At 40.5% G+C, this 16,883-nt stretch overlaps 1 protein-coding gene across 1 annotated transcript in view; it reads left to right on the top strand.

The window, feature by feature from the left end:
* Positions 1–16,883, top strand: part of PHLPP1 (PH domain and leucine rich repeat protein phosphatase 1) — a 150,654-nt gene that overhangs the window by 125,745 nt on the left and 8,026 nt on the right. Inside the window, 3 exon segments of the mRNA XM_050971019.1 lie at positions 8,339–8,539; positions 9,557–9,719; positions 14,017–14,147. Of these exon segments, the coding sequence (XP_050826976.1) occupies positions 8,339–8,539; positions 9,557–9,719; positions 14,017–14,147 (495 nt within the window).

Here is a 16,883-nt window from a genome sequence, read left to right as displayed (position 1 = left end):
TATAAAGAAAGTTGATCCTTTTGATTTGCATGAACCTTGCTTGGCCTGTTACTTCCTGGTTCAGAGGGTAATCTGAGGCTTCTCTAATTTGAAAGTTGCCAAGCCTTGTGTGGTAAGAACAGATGTCTGCCCAACTCACCAGAGCACATTCTTTTTATTCTGGTTTTGTTTCCTTATATGGTTGCTTCTTTTTTCCCACCAAGCTCTTGCTGAACACCTACTTCTTGAAATCTAGCTGTAGAGTTAAGCACATGCTATTTTCTACTACATATACTGAAATGGTTTAGTGGCAGTTTCTTTAAATACATGTTTCTTAGGCTTGTTTGATGAAGTGTGAAAGCTTTTTTTTTTCCCCCTTCAGTCAGAGGCTAGAACTTATTTATACCTGTTAAACAAAACAAAATCTATGCATAAGGCGGTCAGAATAATTCAGTTATTCCCCTGTCCCTACTCTTTGAATTTTTTTCTATGCTTTTTAAATGTTTGTCACTAATTTAGCTGATGTTATCACTTGATCTGCTTTCTAGATTCTTATTTTTATGCTGCTATTTCTTTAGTATCAGAGTCTTCAAGATTTTGGGGTTTTTTTTCTGAATATGAACTTATTCTTCAAGTGACTGTGGTTGAAATATAGGAGGTTGGTAGCATCATCTGGGAATGGTGGATGGGCTGGCCCCACTTGGTGTCAGCATTCCTTGCACTTCTTCACTTCCACATATAGTCATGGGATTTCTGACTGCTCAATGCATGCATAATTTAACAGACAGTGAGGTTGTGTGCTGTGGGGGTTTTTATTTCTGATTCTAGCTGTGACAAAAGGAATGTAAAGCTCCTGGCTTTCTTGAGAGGTGCAGGAGCAAAAGAGGTGGTGATCTCACTGGCAGATCTCCTTTCCCAATTAAGAGTATTGCAAAACCCCTCCTTTTTGTACCGTTGTTAATTCTGTCATGAGCATCTGGTTAAATTTCCTGAAATTGACTTGGAGAATCAGGTTGATGGTTGAGATGCTTTTTAAATAAACTCTTTAACTGTTGAATGTGTTAACTTGGAAAGAAAAGAAACCTTAAAGTAATTTTCAGTGAGCTCCTGGCGTTTTGAAAGCAATGAGAGAAATAATTTTGCAAAGTTTGTATTAAAAACAGGTGGTAGGTCTGGGATGTAGTGTACCACAATTTTGGCAGAGAGAGAATTTGACTTTTTGGTACTGCAGCTCATCTGTAGGTAGGGTTGGGGTTTTTTTGTTTGTTTGTTTTTTGGTTGTTCATTTTTTGTTTTGGTTTGTTCATTTGTTTGTTTTTTGACGCCAAAATGAAAAACTACAAAGCTAAAACCAGGACTGGGGATAGATTCCCAGAAGTTTACTAGAAATATGCTAAGAAGAGGTAGAATTAAAGAATACTTTGAATAACAGTGTTAAGTGGCTGATTCAGGCTTGGGGAACTTTGTTCCTCTCTGCAGCTTTTAAGCAGTAAAGGGCTGGTGTTTTTAAAGTCTTTTACAGGTCTTAACAAAGTCATGCACCATCACAGGAGATAAACAGGGCTTACCCATTCTGACATCTCATCACCAATGCTGCCTCCCTTGCCTGTGATGATAGTAGAAGTAGACACCCAACCCAGGTTGGCTTGGGTAGTGTTTTCCCTGTTGACACCCTTTAACTTGGTTTAAGATGGTATGGTTTGTCCATGCTGATTCTCCTATGACTGCTGCAAAAGTGAGAACTCTGAAGGAAAACAACAGTACAGGTGAATATATTAGTGTACAACATCAGAGGTTTAAGTTTGGAATTTCCTACACAAAACTTCTTTCCTTTTATTTTCAAATGGTTGCATCTATCAGCAGCTTAGTGTCAACAGAAATGTGTCTGGAAAGGCATTCAGGAGATTGTTTTGCTTTTAAAAAGGTAAAATGCTTCTCTTCTCCAAGCATTCCCTGGGAAGCACAATCTGTACTGCCAGACGTGCCAAGAGAACTGGTTCTCCTGAGTGGTGTGCCATGGTCTCTACCCAGCGTGTAATATTGGACAAATCACTTTACCTTACAGTACCTTTATCTCTGCATAAAATGCCTTTTACAGCCTTGAAAAGATTTGGGCTTGTTTTGGTTGGGTTTTTTTGAAAGGTACTCGGGTCTGTGCAACTGACAGATGATATCTTGTCTGTATGAAGCCTCATGCTGTGAATTATAAACGCTTTCTCTTTCTCAATTCTGAATATTTGACAAAGTGGGTGTGAAGTGCCTTGGGCAAACTTCAGCACAAGCACTGGTGGGCTTTGACATCTAGAAGAACATCTGAGGAAGCAAAGGAAATGGGTGCACTGGTGCACGAAGAGAGAATATCGCTTTCACCAAAAAAACCCCATCCAAACCCCCAATACTGAAAAACCTCAGTTCTCTTCATAGAGCAATCTGTAAACATTGATTTTCTGCCTTAATCCTTCAAAAAACAGTGAAAAGGTGTATTTTTTTTGCTGAAGAGTATAATTAGGGATATTTTGTTGGTCTGATTTTTAATTAATTTTCTATTTTAAACTGTTAGTCAAGGAAAAATTGAGGACTAACCTATGATACATCTCTCTGACCAAGACAGAACTTGGTTCTGTTTATTGCACTGAAAGTATGCACATCTTGATTATGTTAGCAAGGATTTCTCTTGTGGGGTGGGGATTTTCTTGGCAAGATCAGTGCTACAGAGGCAGCCAGATAATCTCTTCATTTCTCATTACCATATGCTGGAAAAACAGAGAATTCATGCAAGTGCTGCAGCTGATGGGGAAAACTCCCAAACTGAGTCCTGAACCTTTTTTTGTGCACCTGCATTCTGGAAGCCTTTCACTTCTGTGCTCTGCTGCATCTGTTGTGATGCCTTTTCCACTGTCTGGTTTTTGTACAGACATTTACTGCCTTCCTTGAGCAGCTTGCAGGCAAACTACCATTTAATGGCATGGACACTGTTGCACCAAGTGCTCTCCAGATGAGACAAATGAGTCCTCAAGAGATTTAGTTGGGCACAGTAGAAAAATAGTGGCAGGTCAGGGCAGGGTTAAAAATGGGGGGAAGCACAGTGGTAAGTTGGGAAGGGTTTGTCTCTTGCCTAAGCTCCTTTCCAGTTAGAATGAATGCTTTCAGTGTCTACCCTTAAAACAGCCATCAGACTTGCAAAGCATTTGTGTGGTGAAGATTTGTAGCTGTGATGTGCACAGCTTAAACCTTGGGCTTTGTTTTGCAGTGTCTGGTAGTGGCCAGCTGTGGTGGTTAAGCCAATGTCAGCTATTCAGAGCTTGTCTAGACTCTGTCTGCAGGATTTTTGTTTTCAGCTTTGTTCAGCTGTTCTTACCTCATTTGATTTTCTGTTTGTTTTGAGTTTATTTTATTTGTTTTGGTGGGTTTGGCTTTTGCTGGAGTTCTGGAAGGTGACCCAGTTAAATTTTCTCTCGTTTGGTATTTGCCATTTCCACCCACTGTGGCTGCTTCTTTGTGATGCAAAGATTCATCCTATCCTGGATGCAGGGGAAGTGAGGGAGGAAATCAAGTCAAATGAGTGAGTGTTTGATGCACATGCTTGTGTGGCAGAAATGCTTATCCACATTTGTCTCTTTGATGCTAGGTTAAGGATTGCAAGCAGGTTCTTTAGCAACTGGGGAAATCCCGGTTTATAAAATAGCTAAAGATAGGTTAGAAAGTAAGAGCTGATGAGAGAGCAGCAGAGAAGTGGTTTTTCTGGCAGTCCATCAACAGGAAGGGGATTCACTTGAGTGTTTCTGTCTTTTAATTTATTTTATTTATTTTTTTAAGAAGTACTCTCTTCTGCACAGGCTGGCAGAACAGCTTTGATTTCCCCCCCCCTCTTTTTTCCCCCCAGACATGCTTAGCTTACAGGATTCTTCCTCACGCACCTGCTACCACTTTCATAAATTATTTTAGTCTTAGGCAATCAGAAATTGAGGGCATGTCTCTGCAGAACACTGAAGAAGAAATTTTGTGTTTTGATTCCTCTGTATGGATGGAGATCTTGGGGCATAGGCCAAACTCGAGATCTTGATTTCTCTGCATATTCTCTTTTTGCAACTGCAGTGTTCTTTCCAACTCTTATCAGTACTTTCAAGCTAAACACTGTGGTTTTGATTTGTTGCTGCTTCACCAAAGAATGCTGTTGTCTGTGATCCTCTTTTTAGTGTCAAACATTCCTAAGCTTTTTGGAGAATTTACATTTTTTCAGTGATGGCTGTGTCTTGCCCAGCAAGGCAAGTTTGTCAAACTGCCTCACAAAATGGTGAGGAATTCAGAGGTGCTGTGTTCTCCCAATTGTCTCTATTCGGCTTTTGTGTGTGCTAGAGGTAGGCATTGGTAGGCAAAATTCAAACCCTTTGCAGTTTTTTATAGAAAATATTCTTCCTCTGCTTTTGGAAGTTTAAATTTAGATGGGATCTTCTGGGTATGAATAGGGATTGGATATGACTGCATATTAGGTGGTTTTGGTTGAATTAAATCCATGCCCTTGTTTCTAGCCTGTTCTTTTGGGACAGTGCTTTTTCTTATTTTTGTCTTTTGGAGAAGTCCAGCAAGGGACTTAATACCCCAAAAAAACCAAAGGTGACTTATTCCAGCCAGAGATCACTGTTTATGTTATTATTCCAGGGGAGAATATTCACCTTGTTAAAGCTGAAGAATTCAGACATCTCCCTTCAGACATCTTCATCTGCTATGCTGTTTTAGTACTTGTTAATTCATGCTTTCCTGGCTGTATTGTGCTCTGGTATGCGCACAGGCTGCTGAATCCAGGTCTTTGTAGTGATGCTGTAGTTTTTTCATGAGCTTGTGGTATAGTGTGTGGGTGGAATTGGAAAGGGGAAACAATTAATCTTGGACTGAGCTTTAATACTTGACATTCTGCTTCCATCTGATAAGCAGAATGAGTGGGAAACATGCAGCAGTTTAAGTCCATGCACAAGAGAGATGGGAACAGTTGTGCCCAAGTAAATCTCCACTCCTCTGGAGGGTGTTTATAAGATGTGCCTTCTAAGGTAGCAGCTGGCACATTGCACAAGGATGAAGAAATAGGGAAGTGGAAATAACCTGGAGGAGGACTTCTGTTAAATCAGTGTGAGGGAAGACCTGACGGGCAACTACACTTTTAGGTTTTCCTGGGCTTTTTTGGTTGTTGGGTTTTTGTTCTAGGGTTTCTTTGGGTTGTTGCGGGGTTTTTTTGTTTTTTGGTGGGTTTTTTTTTTGTTTGTTTGTTTGTTTTTGTTGGTTTGGGGGGGGTTGTTTGTTTTTTGTTTGTGGTTTTTATTTTTAACATAAGATTATAGTGCAGAATTGATAAATCTTTGGTACTAGCAATCTGATGGTTCGTTCTGTTCTCTACCCAAAGAACAGTGTCCCTATTTTATTTTATTTCATTTTTATTTTTAAATCTAGACAATATCTTGAAAGAATTATTATGTCAGAATGTTTTTTGCCATTTTAATGTAACAACTGGTCTAAAAACATGTAAGAAAGTAACACGCTCATTTCCAAAAGCTGATTTAATTCTAATTACGTCATCTGGAGACAAAGATGAGTATGTGACTATTCTGACCCTGACTGTCAGTTGTTTAAGGTCAGACACTCTGCTACCACAGGGTTCCTCTTCTAAGTTATTGGCAAGGCTTTTGCTAGTCACCTAAACTTTATCCACAAAAAGGCAGTAGCCTCTAGGTTAGGATGATGGGGATTTATTTCAAGTGTCATTGTACCACTCCCAGGAAGATCTAGCGAAAGATCAGGGTCAGGGGAATGGTGTGTGTGTGCAGAGCATCAACCCTCCTCTCTCCCTTCCCCATTAGAAAATACATGCATCAAAACTTACTTCTGACAGGAACACACAGATTCCACTCACTTTTATTACCAGTGAGGGAACAAGTTGAAATGTCTTGTTACATTTCACCAATGTTGATAGTTTATTAAAAACAGAAGAATGGTTAATTTTTTTCTTTTGAATCTAAAATGCCTACAGTATAGTACACTGTATTAATTTCAGCAGTATCAGAGTCTTAATTGAAGCTTTTAGTTGTACTTTGGGCTAGCAGTTCTTGATCAGACTTCACAGCCATGGGCTATGATCCTCTCTAAATTACCGCTTTCGCTGCTGGTACCTGTGGAACACTGCAGGTTGTTCTCATGCAGCTTGCAAGAACAAAACTTGCAAGCTGCATAAGATACAGGTTCTTCTTCAGAAGAGCATGACCTTTCACAGGGTGTGTTTTGCTGTCACCTCTTATCCCCATCGTTCCTGTGACAACTCACTTTTTCCAGCACCCTTAAACCTAATTGTTTCTTAAGCCTTTACAGCTTGAGCTGAAGATGACCATTTTGTACTAATAGTGGTACAAAAAAACCCTGTGACTTTAATGTTAATCAAAGTGCCTTTAGCTTGTGGAGAGGGAAGACTACCATGCACATTTGATTGAAGTTGCCAAAGTAGTAACTGTCTGTACTTTAGTAATAGCTGTACTTGCTGCTGTTTAATTAAGCACAGGATCTGTTGATGCAGTACACTTCGGTTTAATGATCCAGCCTTGAATGGGCTTAGTATATTTTTAGTTTGTAGCTAAAGGGTGAAACTGAGCATCTTTTTAGATTAAATAAATAAATTAAAAATCCCTTTCAGCTTCTTATTTTCTTCTCTGTACTAATCCTTCCTCTCCTCACTTCTTCCTCTGGATTTTTAGCATCTTTGTGAATAATGAATGAGCCTGAGGATTAAACTGTTTCTCTGAAGTGGACTCCTCTGTCTGTGTAAAACAGCTAACTGGGTTTCAGTTCTGTGCAGTGCAGGTTTCACTTCAGTGCTGAGAGGCTTTTGCTTCTGATGGAAATAGTGGGGGATTTTAATCCTTTGGCATTCCACATGACTCCTGTAGCATGCCTGACCCTTATTTACTGCTGAGCAAGTTTGAGCCAGCTGCTACTCCTGCAAATCCACTTCATTCATTAATAGACCTTAAAGGTCAGTGTGGACTCCTGCGTGCATGGGAGCAGCCATCAATATTTTATCACTTTCTCTTAAGATCGAGCACTGGAACACACCTGCCTTTTGTGTCCTGATCAGTGGGCTTTACAGGTTTGAGACAGCACATTTATGAGTCTTTTTTTCTTGAATGCAGCCTTGCTCTCTGTAGCTGCCTGTTCCCATTAGTTGGTGGAAGCAGGACAGCCTGGTCTGAATGCAGTCACTGCAGACTGGCAAGCCCACACTTCCTTCTGCATTGCTCCAAGGCAGCCTTTTCTGAAAACAGAAGGAAGGAAGAGAGGTCCCATGTCTGTTGAAAAGGCATAGTCATGCCAGAGTTGGTTACTAAAGGATAAATACTCTTATTTTTCCATTTGTTTGGAATTGCTGGTGAGAGTTCTAGCCGTCAAGATACCTACAGTGCTGCTGTGGTCACCATACTCTCCTAACAAACATGAATCCTCTGCCTACAGAACTTCACTGGCAGGAATGGGAAGTGCCTATACCTCAGCAGGTCTTATTTCCATCCTGGAAAAGGCCTTTAGGACAGAAAGAATAGCTCCATTTCTGTGCTCCTTTAGTTGTCCCTAGTGGTGGGACTGCAAAAACATGGGCTCCTGCTGTGTTGGGGAGCAGGAGAAGGACATTTAGAAAAGCTGTGCAGAGATAAGGCTCTCTTGCTGCACACATCAGCAAGCAAGGATGTAACTTGTAAAGTTTAATTTGCTACTAGCACAGTTTCTCTTTAAAACTGAAAGGATAAATTACTGTTTGGTCCCAGGTTTTAGTTTTTATTGTGATTTATGCATATTTTTTCATTCAAATATTCAAAGAGTACTTTTCATATTTTGCAGTTGTTTTCAGGCCTGCATGTTTAAGCAAAATACTGTCTGCACCTTAGACCAATACTGGAAAATTGGCTGGCTTTTTTACCATTGACTTGTTTAGTCACTTGAAAGGCAATTCTCATGGTTCATTGATGATGAATACAGAACTCATTTTTATGTGTAATGAGTATGGAAATGATGTGGTTTGTTATTGCTCTTACCTGTAGCTACAGCTGTAGTAATATTGGAGATACAGAGCTCTTGATAACGGGATAGAGGCACTTCGATGTACTCCTTTTGCTGATGTTTTGTTCTTACAAATGTGGTCATTAAAAACATGATCAGAAGTTTTGCTCATGTAATGCTAGACTTTTGGTCTGTTGTGAACTTGTTGCTTTTGACCTTTACCTCATGACTATCTTAAGTTAACTCTTAAAAATAGGCATTCTTATTTATATTTCTAGACAAAACCTGCAGGATGTTTGACTAAACTCCCTTATGTAACTTCTCTTTGCAGCCTGAGATTTCTTAATGCCTCTGCCAACAAACTGGAAATGCTTCCTCCAGCCACCCTTTCTGAAGAAACCCATAGCATCTTGCAGGAGTTGTATTTGACCAATAACAACCTCACAGATAAATGTGTACCCTTGTTAACAGGCCACCCACACCTGAAAATCTTGCACATGGCTTACAATCGCCTACAGAGCTTCCCTGCAAGGTAAGGAACTTGTTTCACTGTCTCTGGCCCACAGGTGTGTGGGCATTGTGAAGCATGTTCACAGTGAGAACCGAATTGTGCCGGAATCTGGTGGCAGAGGCTGCATTTTGGGTGTAGTGGTACCACATTGGGTGGATTCCCCTGCTTATGCCCTCCTGCGCACTGCTGCCCTCTCTTGCACTACAGACACATGAGTGATGCTTGTTACTCCATGAATTTTCGTGGTGCTTGCAACTCTTCTCAGCTGGACTAATTCAGCAGGGTCACTCTATGCTTTTGGAAGCCAAACAAAGAGGTCCTCTGTTCTCCCTGGCTTGGTAACTTTGCTTACACCTGATGAGCTTCTCCTCACAAGAGATTTGTGAGCACAGCCGTCTGGAAATGTCCTCTGGAAGTGGACTAAACTCCACTAGGGAAAAATCCTCTCAACTCCAGAAGGAGATTCTGCCTTGGCAGCAGTTTCTGTGCTTTCAGTTCACTCTGTTTTAATCAGAAATCTTTCAAGTGTAAGATGTGCTGTAAAACTGATGGGGTACAACCTTGAAGAAGAGATGCCAATAAATAATGGAAGAGACATCTCTGTCCTTGCGTGATATTCTGAGCAGCTGGGCTTCAGCAGCAAGGAGAAGGAGATGCATTTAGTGGGAAGGGCTGAGTGGGGTGCTAGAAGTGGGAGGGGAAAATGTGAGGTGGAGAGATGTAGTGAGAAACTAGAGTTGATAGAAAGGGGGAGGAAGGAGGAAAGAGGAAAGAGTGAAAGTGAGCTGGTGAGTAGGGGGATGTAAGCAAAATAAGTAATTTGAAAGGTAGCGTTAACAAACACTGACAGAAGTACACATTTTGTTCCACAACTGTGTTAGCATCTGACATGAGGAGAGATGACAGGCACTGCTGTGAACAAGAATGAAAGTCTGTGATTTTGTTCTCTTAAAGTAACAAAACCATTGGTCTTATCGCTGCTTCAAAATAAAGTATGCGTCTATTAGAAGAAAAATGCACAAATTCTTGTTTTTGTAGCAAAATGGCCAAGCTGGAAGAGTTGGAGGAAATCGATATTAGTGGGAACAAACTGAAAGCCATTCCAACAACCATCATGAACTGCAGACGTATGCATACTGTAATTGCTCACTCCAACTGCATTGAAGTCTTCCCAGAAGTCATGCAGCTTTCTGAAATAAAGGTATGGAATGAATGTGCTTTGGAAGAAGCAAGCGTAATGTAATTTTACCAATTCTTTTCTGCCCTCGGCTCTCTCATTGCTATGGGACAGTATATTCTCAGAGAGATGGGGATCTGATGGCTGCTTTCTCCTCTGAAATCGTATGCAAAATATTTGCCTCTGTACAGCCTCAGTGGCATGAAGAGGAGCCTCAAAATCTGATTTTACGCTTACCTTGGTTGCACTGTATCTTTTCTGCCAGATGAGTGTTAATTGTCTTCCTGTGGCAGTCTGTTTTGATACAACTTAAACATTTGGCAAGAGTTGTGTGTCATTAGCTCTTTCTGCCTTGGCAATTGGTTGATTCTGAAGGAATGGACTTTGTTTAGAGCACGTCTCAAAAACTGCGGAAGCTACAGGATAGACCTCAGGGACAGAGATAAATTCAGGGGAGCACAGGATTTGAGTATTTAGGCAATCAACTTTCATTTTCCTAATTGCAGTCATATTTTGCACAACAGGAAGATTAGCTAATCTGTCTCCTGTCTGTGTTTCCAGAAGTAATTCTGAACTTTTTCCAACGTTTCTTTTTGAGGGAGGCGTTCTTCACTTGATCACACTATGAACGCTCTTCCTTACCTTCAGTGAACCGAGTTCCTGCTTCTCGCCTGGCTCTAGTGCAGAATAGTTTGCACTGTGTGCCCTTTCTGCTGGACAGAACTGGGAGACTGTTGTCTCACAGCATACAAATCTTGTGATACAGCAGAAAAATCTGTCCTTCTCTGAGGCTGAGAACTGATTACCTATTCAGGGACTCAAAACAACTTAAGTGTCCTTCTGGCACTTTGTGAAGTCAAAAGGCTAAGTTCCCAGCCTGCTGTGTGTGCCTCAGTGTCTGGGGTCATAGAAAGCAGCAGGAGCAATAATTCTGTTGGACAAGCGAGTATATGTAAAGATGAGCTTTGTGGTTTCAGCCAGGAAATCTCAAACAAACTCGTGGGTTTGAATACTCCTCCCTCTTTGGAACAATGGTCAGAGGAAGCAGAGGGCCATTTAGAATCAATCAGAAGTAAAGCCTTTTTTCTCAGAGGAAGAATTGGGGTGGGGGAGTGAGGCTCTGCATGGTAAACATTTCTTTAAAACTGTGAGGGTGGTGTTAACAAAAAAAAAAAATAACATAAACATACTGATAGAACAGTCACCTTTTTCCTTTTGTTTGTGCATCTTGGGGAAAACAGAATGCTTTATGGAGGTGTCATATTTAAAGTGCTGCTTGGCCACATTGAACAGCAAAATGCTCTTGGAAGAGCTGGCAGTTTCTTCCTGCTGGTTCCCTATGGTTTAGTTCTCTTCAGCAAAAAGAAAGAGACATGGACGTCACTAAGTGGTTTGGGAATGCAGGGATAATGCGTGGCTTAATCTAAGAGGGTAAAGTGTTCTTTGACTCCACCTTTGTGGAAGGGAAATGCCTGGTCAGTACTCAAGCCTAGTTTTGGCTTACATGAGATGAGTTCATACAGTTGCCAGATGGGAAGGTGGCTTGTTAGACATAGGAGTTCTGGCCTTCGGGTGATATCTCTTGGTCAGGGTTGGTGTTTATCAGTTTGGAGATTAAGCATGTGCTGCCTGCCTGTGTCCATTTCTTGCCTGTACACGAGCTCCTTCTTAGATATGGGGTGGCATTCAAAATATGCTGAAGTGCAGAATTTATTTCTTTAACTGTGGATTTGGTCACTTGGTGAAATAAGCTTGTTTGTAGCAAAGCTCCAAGTCATCTAGTCTAATGTCACCTCTGTGATTATATCATATTTGATGATTAATTTTAACTGAAGTGACATTCACTCTAAACTCCTGGGGAAACTCTGTTACCTGAGGTAATGGCTGTTTTGCTTCTGTGTTTAATTATCCTGAGAGGCTGATATATTATGTTTTTGGTGTCAGTGTCACTGGAACAGTTAGTATCAGCAGTTACTGTGCTGTCTGAAATGATTTCAGAAGGAAGACTAGGGTAAAGGATGATGCTTTTACAATTGCAATAACTCCAGGACTTCCAGTCACAAGGTCATTTTAAAGATATAATTGTCTCTAAGCCTTTTTTACACACTACAGTCAGGGCTACAGAAGTTCTTTGTTGTCCTCTCTTTAAAAGACCCCAGTGGAGACCTTGGAAGTACCTTGGACAATATATTTTTAGGATTTTTATTGTCTTTTGTGACAGGTATTTATACTGCCAGAGTTAGGTTTGCCCTGTGCACCCTGAAATGTCTTCTGCGAACGGCCGAGCAGCTGGAAGCACTCACACCTGAGTCAGTGCCTTGCCTCAGCAGACTCTTCCCTGCAGCTGTTGTGTGACTTCCCTTTTCCTTGCTTTACCAAAAAAAAACCCAAATAGGATAATATTGGTATGACTACCTTCAGCAACAAGTGGAAATAACCCAAGTCCCTTCCAGCCTTGAACACAGTTACAAAGCTGTGAAAGCAGCAGCCTAAGCAGATGCTCCCTGTTAAACCCTGTCTTCCAGCTGGCCCATCCAGTGCAAAATCTGCCATTGTAGTTGTTCTTCTGGTGCTGCATGGGCGGGGCAAAACCAGCTTGCATTAAAATAACACAGGAGGAAATTGGGATAAATTAGGAAATAAACTTTCCTGCTTGCCTGTGGAGTAGAACAAAGACTAAATCTAACACAGCAAGTCCCTCTTAGCCTATTCTTCAACGAGTACAAGCAACTAAGAGACTCCAACCTGATAAATAAACCATCTTCACTAGTGCCTAGGAGCCAAGGGATCTGCTCTAGAGTGTCACTGTCTTTGGCACACTGGGCATTTAAGGAGAACAATGAAATTACTGGTGCTTGTACTTTTCATTTTAGCATGTTCTCCCATCTATATATATAATGGCATGGAGGTGTTGAACACAGCAAGGCCTGCTGGCAGCTTCCTTAATCTGCAAAGTAATTTCTGGCTCTCTGGAAGCAGCAAGCAGTTGTGCAGAGAGAAAAAGCTCTCTGGAATAACTGCTGCTAAGCTGTCTACTGTTTTGTTTGCGTGACTGATTCAAACTTTGCTTTCCTTATCAGGCTTAGATAACACCAGCAGTTTGTTCTTCATAGATAATAAAGCTTCCATAATAGGCAATCTCAGGATTCAAGATTTGGGTCAGAAATTTTTTATTTTCATTGCGCTTTTTAATAAAATGTTTGGAGACTGTTCTTTTCCAGGATTTAGTAGGTTATCTTATGTCTGCTTCCAGCTCAGGAGCCGATGTCTTTGAGTATACCTACAAAAATGAAAGTGCCTCTCTTGTATTGATGGAAATTAAATAATGGTCAAAATGTGCAGCTTGAAAAAGTCTCCCTCTGCCCCTTTCAGCTCTTCTATTAAAGTTTCTGAAGTCTCTCACTTTTGCAACTTGAAAGTAGAAAATGGCCTTTCAGAAAGATGTCGATAGTTCGTCTGTCCTCTGTTAAATACCAGTCTGCTCTGTCCTCTCAGAATTATTTTTTTTTCCTTAGTTTTTGGGGCATACTACACTAGCCATCCTTCTAGTAGTTTGGAGATTTGATTTTGTTCTCATGTGCCCTATTTTTCCCTGTGTATTAACTTTCATTTGAATATGCAGCTTTAAGCAATGTTTGGAGACTTTATCATTATAATGGACTTGTTCTAGCCAATTTGTGCTTAGCTGGTAGACAGCCTGCAAGTTTCTTTGCTGTTTTGTATTTTTGAAATACTAAAAATCTTTTTTTTTCACTCTTTTTATTGATTTTGTATTTAAATATAAATCCATCTAAGATGGCACTAATTAAAACCATGTTTAAAACTGCTCCAGTATTTTCCCCCCTCTACTCCTCCCTTCCGCATACATTAATAACACTGCTTTTTTTAATATCCCTCAGTAAATACTGAATTCCTGGGAGCTTTATGCCAGTGGCTTAGAAGCCCCAGCTGTACTTACCTCCATTTCCTTTGTCTATTAAGAGACTGTTTTCATTAATAACATTTCTTTAAATTACATTGAAAATCCACTGACTATCTCTGTGAAGAGCAGACAAAACTTACTGGTTTTGTAACAAGATGACACCTGACTAGAGATGGAAATGGAAGGAACATATTTCTAGGTGTCCCAGACATCTGGCAAGATGGCTAAATGCCATGTAAGAATTTCTTTTGTAAGAACCACTTACTTAAATTAATGGTCTTAGGTCTTGATTGCAGCCTTTATTGTTCATGAAACATGCATTACCACATTTAGTCAAAATTTGTATGATCTTGATGACAGCTGAATTCTCTTGCTTTTTTGGCTGATTTCCTTTTGCAGTGTGTGGACCTAAGCTGCAACGAATTGAGTGAAGTCACATTGCCTGAAAACCTGCCTCCAAAACTGCAGGAGCTGGACCTGACTGGAAATCCCAGATTAGCCCTGGATCACAAAACCCTAGAGCTTCTGAAGTAAGTTATCTTACAGAGTGGGGAAGGAGCAGAACAATTCTAGATGTGAAAACCACAATACACAGAAGTGGAATCTCTTTTAAGGGATATGGTTCCCTGTTGCCAGTGGATCAGAAAGTAACAGATAGTGTGAATAGGTCTGAAATTGGTGCTTCATTGAAGAGGATGACTTTACCCAATTTGGTGCAATTGCTTTCAGCTGTAACTCCTGGAGGGGTCTGCTAGTCTGGTGTAACCACTGTTGGGCCAGTTTGATTGCTTTTTTTTTCCTGACACTAGATTCAGCCAAAAGATGTATTTTCTAGCAGTGATGAGATGTCAGTAGCTGCTTGCTGTATCTTTTTGTTGCATTCATCCTGCTTGGGTCTGTCTTTGCCATTGTGCTGATTTTTACCTCTTCACATTGTTTCTTGTTCCCCTTCATATCTGTCTGCTTCTGTGCTAGATATTATATGGTTTTTTTATATTTTAACTGCTAAAGACTCACTTTGTTTGCAGAGAAACTGCTTCCTATGCTTTGGGACCCTCAGTTTCCTTCCTGTCTACCTGTTTGTTTCCTGTGGGATTTAAGTGTCATCCATTACTGAAATTCCCTAAGTGCTTTGTCCCTTCCTCTTCTGCAGTGTGATGAGCTGTTGCAGTAAACCAGATAATCTGTGGACAGTGGTGCTGCCTTGAACTGCACCAGCTCCAAGTTTCCTTCTAAATCTCCTTTATTCTTAAACATTGAATGGTTCCAAGAAGGATTGATTTACTTTTTAGCGGTTGAGCAGTTACTTCATGTTGCTTGCTTTTAAATGGTTAAGATCAGACACTGGAGCAGCAACCCTCATCTGTTGTGCAAGCAAGGGAAATGTATAGTGTGAGTTTACTTTTAGCTTTAATCAGCAGATTTTCAAAATATAGGTGGAAATTTGAGTAATGATGATTTCTCAGAGATGAAAACAAGAGTCCATATTCTGCAGCAGACAGTGAAAAAAGGGGCATGCCTCTATTTTAAGAGTTGCTCTTTGCATACAGGAAATCTTCCTAAAGAAGCAGTGTGCAATATTGCTCTGGTTCATAGGGGAAAAGCTCTACATATTTTATAGAATTAATGAATGGTGTCAAAACTTAGTGAAATACCAGCTTTTCTTATGTATAACCCAGCAGACAAGATGGTCACACATTCTCTTGCCTCTTTGGTATTCAGGCATCGTGCATGGTAGCATTCTTGTACAAATGTAAGTTCAAAGTAGTTGAAGGGTAGTGTGGCCCAGTTATATTTTCACTGGCATATGTGTGGTCTTTAATTCACAGGAAACTTTTCCCTCTAGCACGTGCATTTTCCTTGCTATTTGTTTTGGCATTGGCAGTATGGGTGGGTTTTTTGTTGTTTTTTGGGAGTGGGTTTTTTTGTTGTTTTTTTTGGGGGGGAGTGTATGTTTTGTTTGGGGTTTATTGGGGTTTTTTGGTTGTTGTTGTAGGATTTGTTGGGTTTTTTTTTAGTTTTGAGGTTTTTTAAAGATTAATTATTCTTAAAACCACAGGTCCATTCTGTTCATTTGTGTTCATTAGGCACAATCAGGTGTTTCAGGCCTCCTTAGGGGTTTCTCATTGTCTGATATGCTACCTTTACTTTTATGGTATTCTGCTATAATTGACTGTGAGGGAGGAGGCACTTCTTTCACTTGATTTTTGTGGCAGGCACAAAAATACTTGTGCACTTGGTACTTTTTATATCCTCCTTCTGCATGTGAAAGGCAGCTCTCCATCTGTGCCCTGGCAGAATTCAAGCAGGTAGTAGGTTAATATGTATTCTCAGTGCTGGTGAGAAGAGTCCTGTCATGCATGCTTGCTTTTTTCTTATGTATGGAGATCTTAAAGGAAGCTTGCATACTTGGGAGGATGTTGCCAAGTGATTTATGGGATGTAAGAATTTTCATTAGCAATTAAAATGAAAATGAAAAAAAAAAAAAAAAAGTGCTGATACTCTGATTTTTAAGAGCCAGCATCTAGTTCAATTGTAACAGTAATTTTAAATTAGGGGGAAAATAAGCCAGGCTGTCCAGAAGCCTTAGCCTGTATTGCCTTTATAGGATGTTCTGCTGGGTATCATTCCCTTCAGGACACATGGTCTGTTTGTACTGGTGCCCCTAAGGAGGCTGGAACCAGTGTGTTGTGTGTTGAGGTAACTTTTTTTGTTCACCACTGCTGGGAAGCCTTGGGACAACTCTGGGTCTTTGACCTGTCCAGGAGCCGGAGGTCAGTCAACCCAGTTAAAAAAGAAACAAAAAGAAACTTTTGTGACCCAGGTTCCTCTGCCCTGGAGATAAATGCCTTGTGTGAGAAGTCTGCAATGCAAGCGTGTTTGCTCATGAGTGTCCTGCTTTGCTGGTGCAACAGAATTAAAATCTCTGCTACTTTGGAAGAGATCCAGGTTTCCAGTTTGATTTGGGGTTAGTTAACCTTCTTAATAGTCGTGGCAAGATGTTTGCCTCCTCTTTGTCACACAGAGGGCTGCAAAAGCAAGAACTTAAAACACAAGTGGTTCCAACATTATTTATATAATTTGTTGGTTTTTAGTCTACCCTCACTGATGTACATCCTGGTTAATAATGTAAAAAGAAATCAAACTGGATGTGACAGTACTTTAGGTTATTTGAGGAAGGTTTTGCAATGCAGAAAAGACTTTCCTGTGTGTTCAGGTCAGATGGGGATTTAGAGGAAAAACTAATGCTCAGAGTGAACAGTTAG

Source organism: Serinus canaria, chromosome 2, assembly GCF_022539315.1.
Source record: "Serinus canaria isolate serCan28SL12 chromosome 2, serCan2020, whole genome shotgun sequence".
Lineage (NCBI taxonomy): Eukaryota > Metazoa > Chordata > Aves > Passeriformes > Fringillidae > Serinus > Serinus canaria.
Note: the sequence above shows the minus strand (reverse complement) of the source record. Positions and strands in the feature narration are given on the sequence as shown.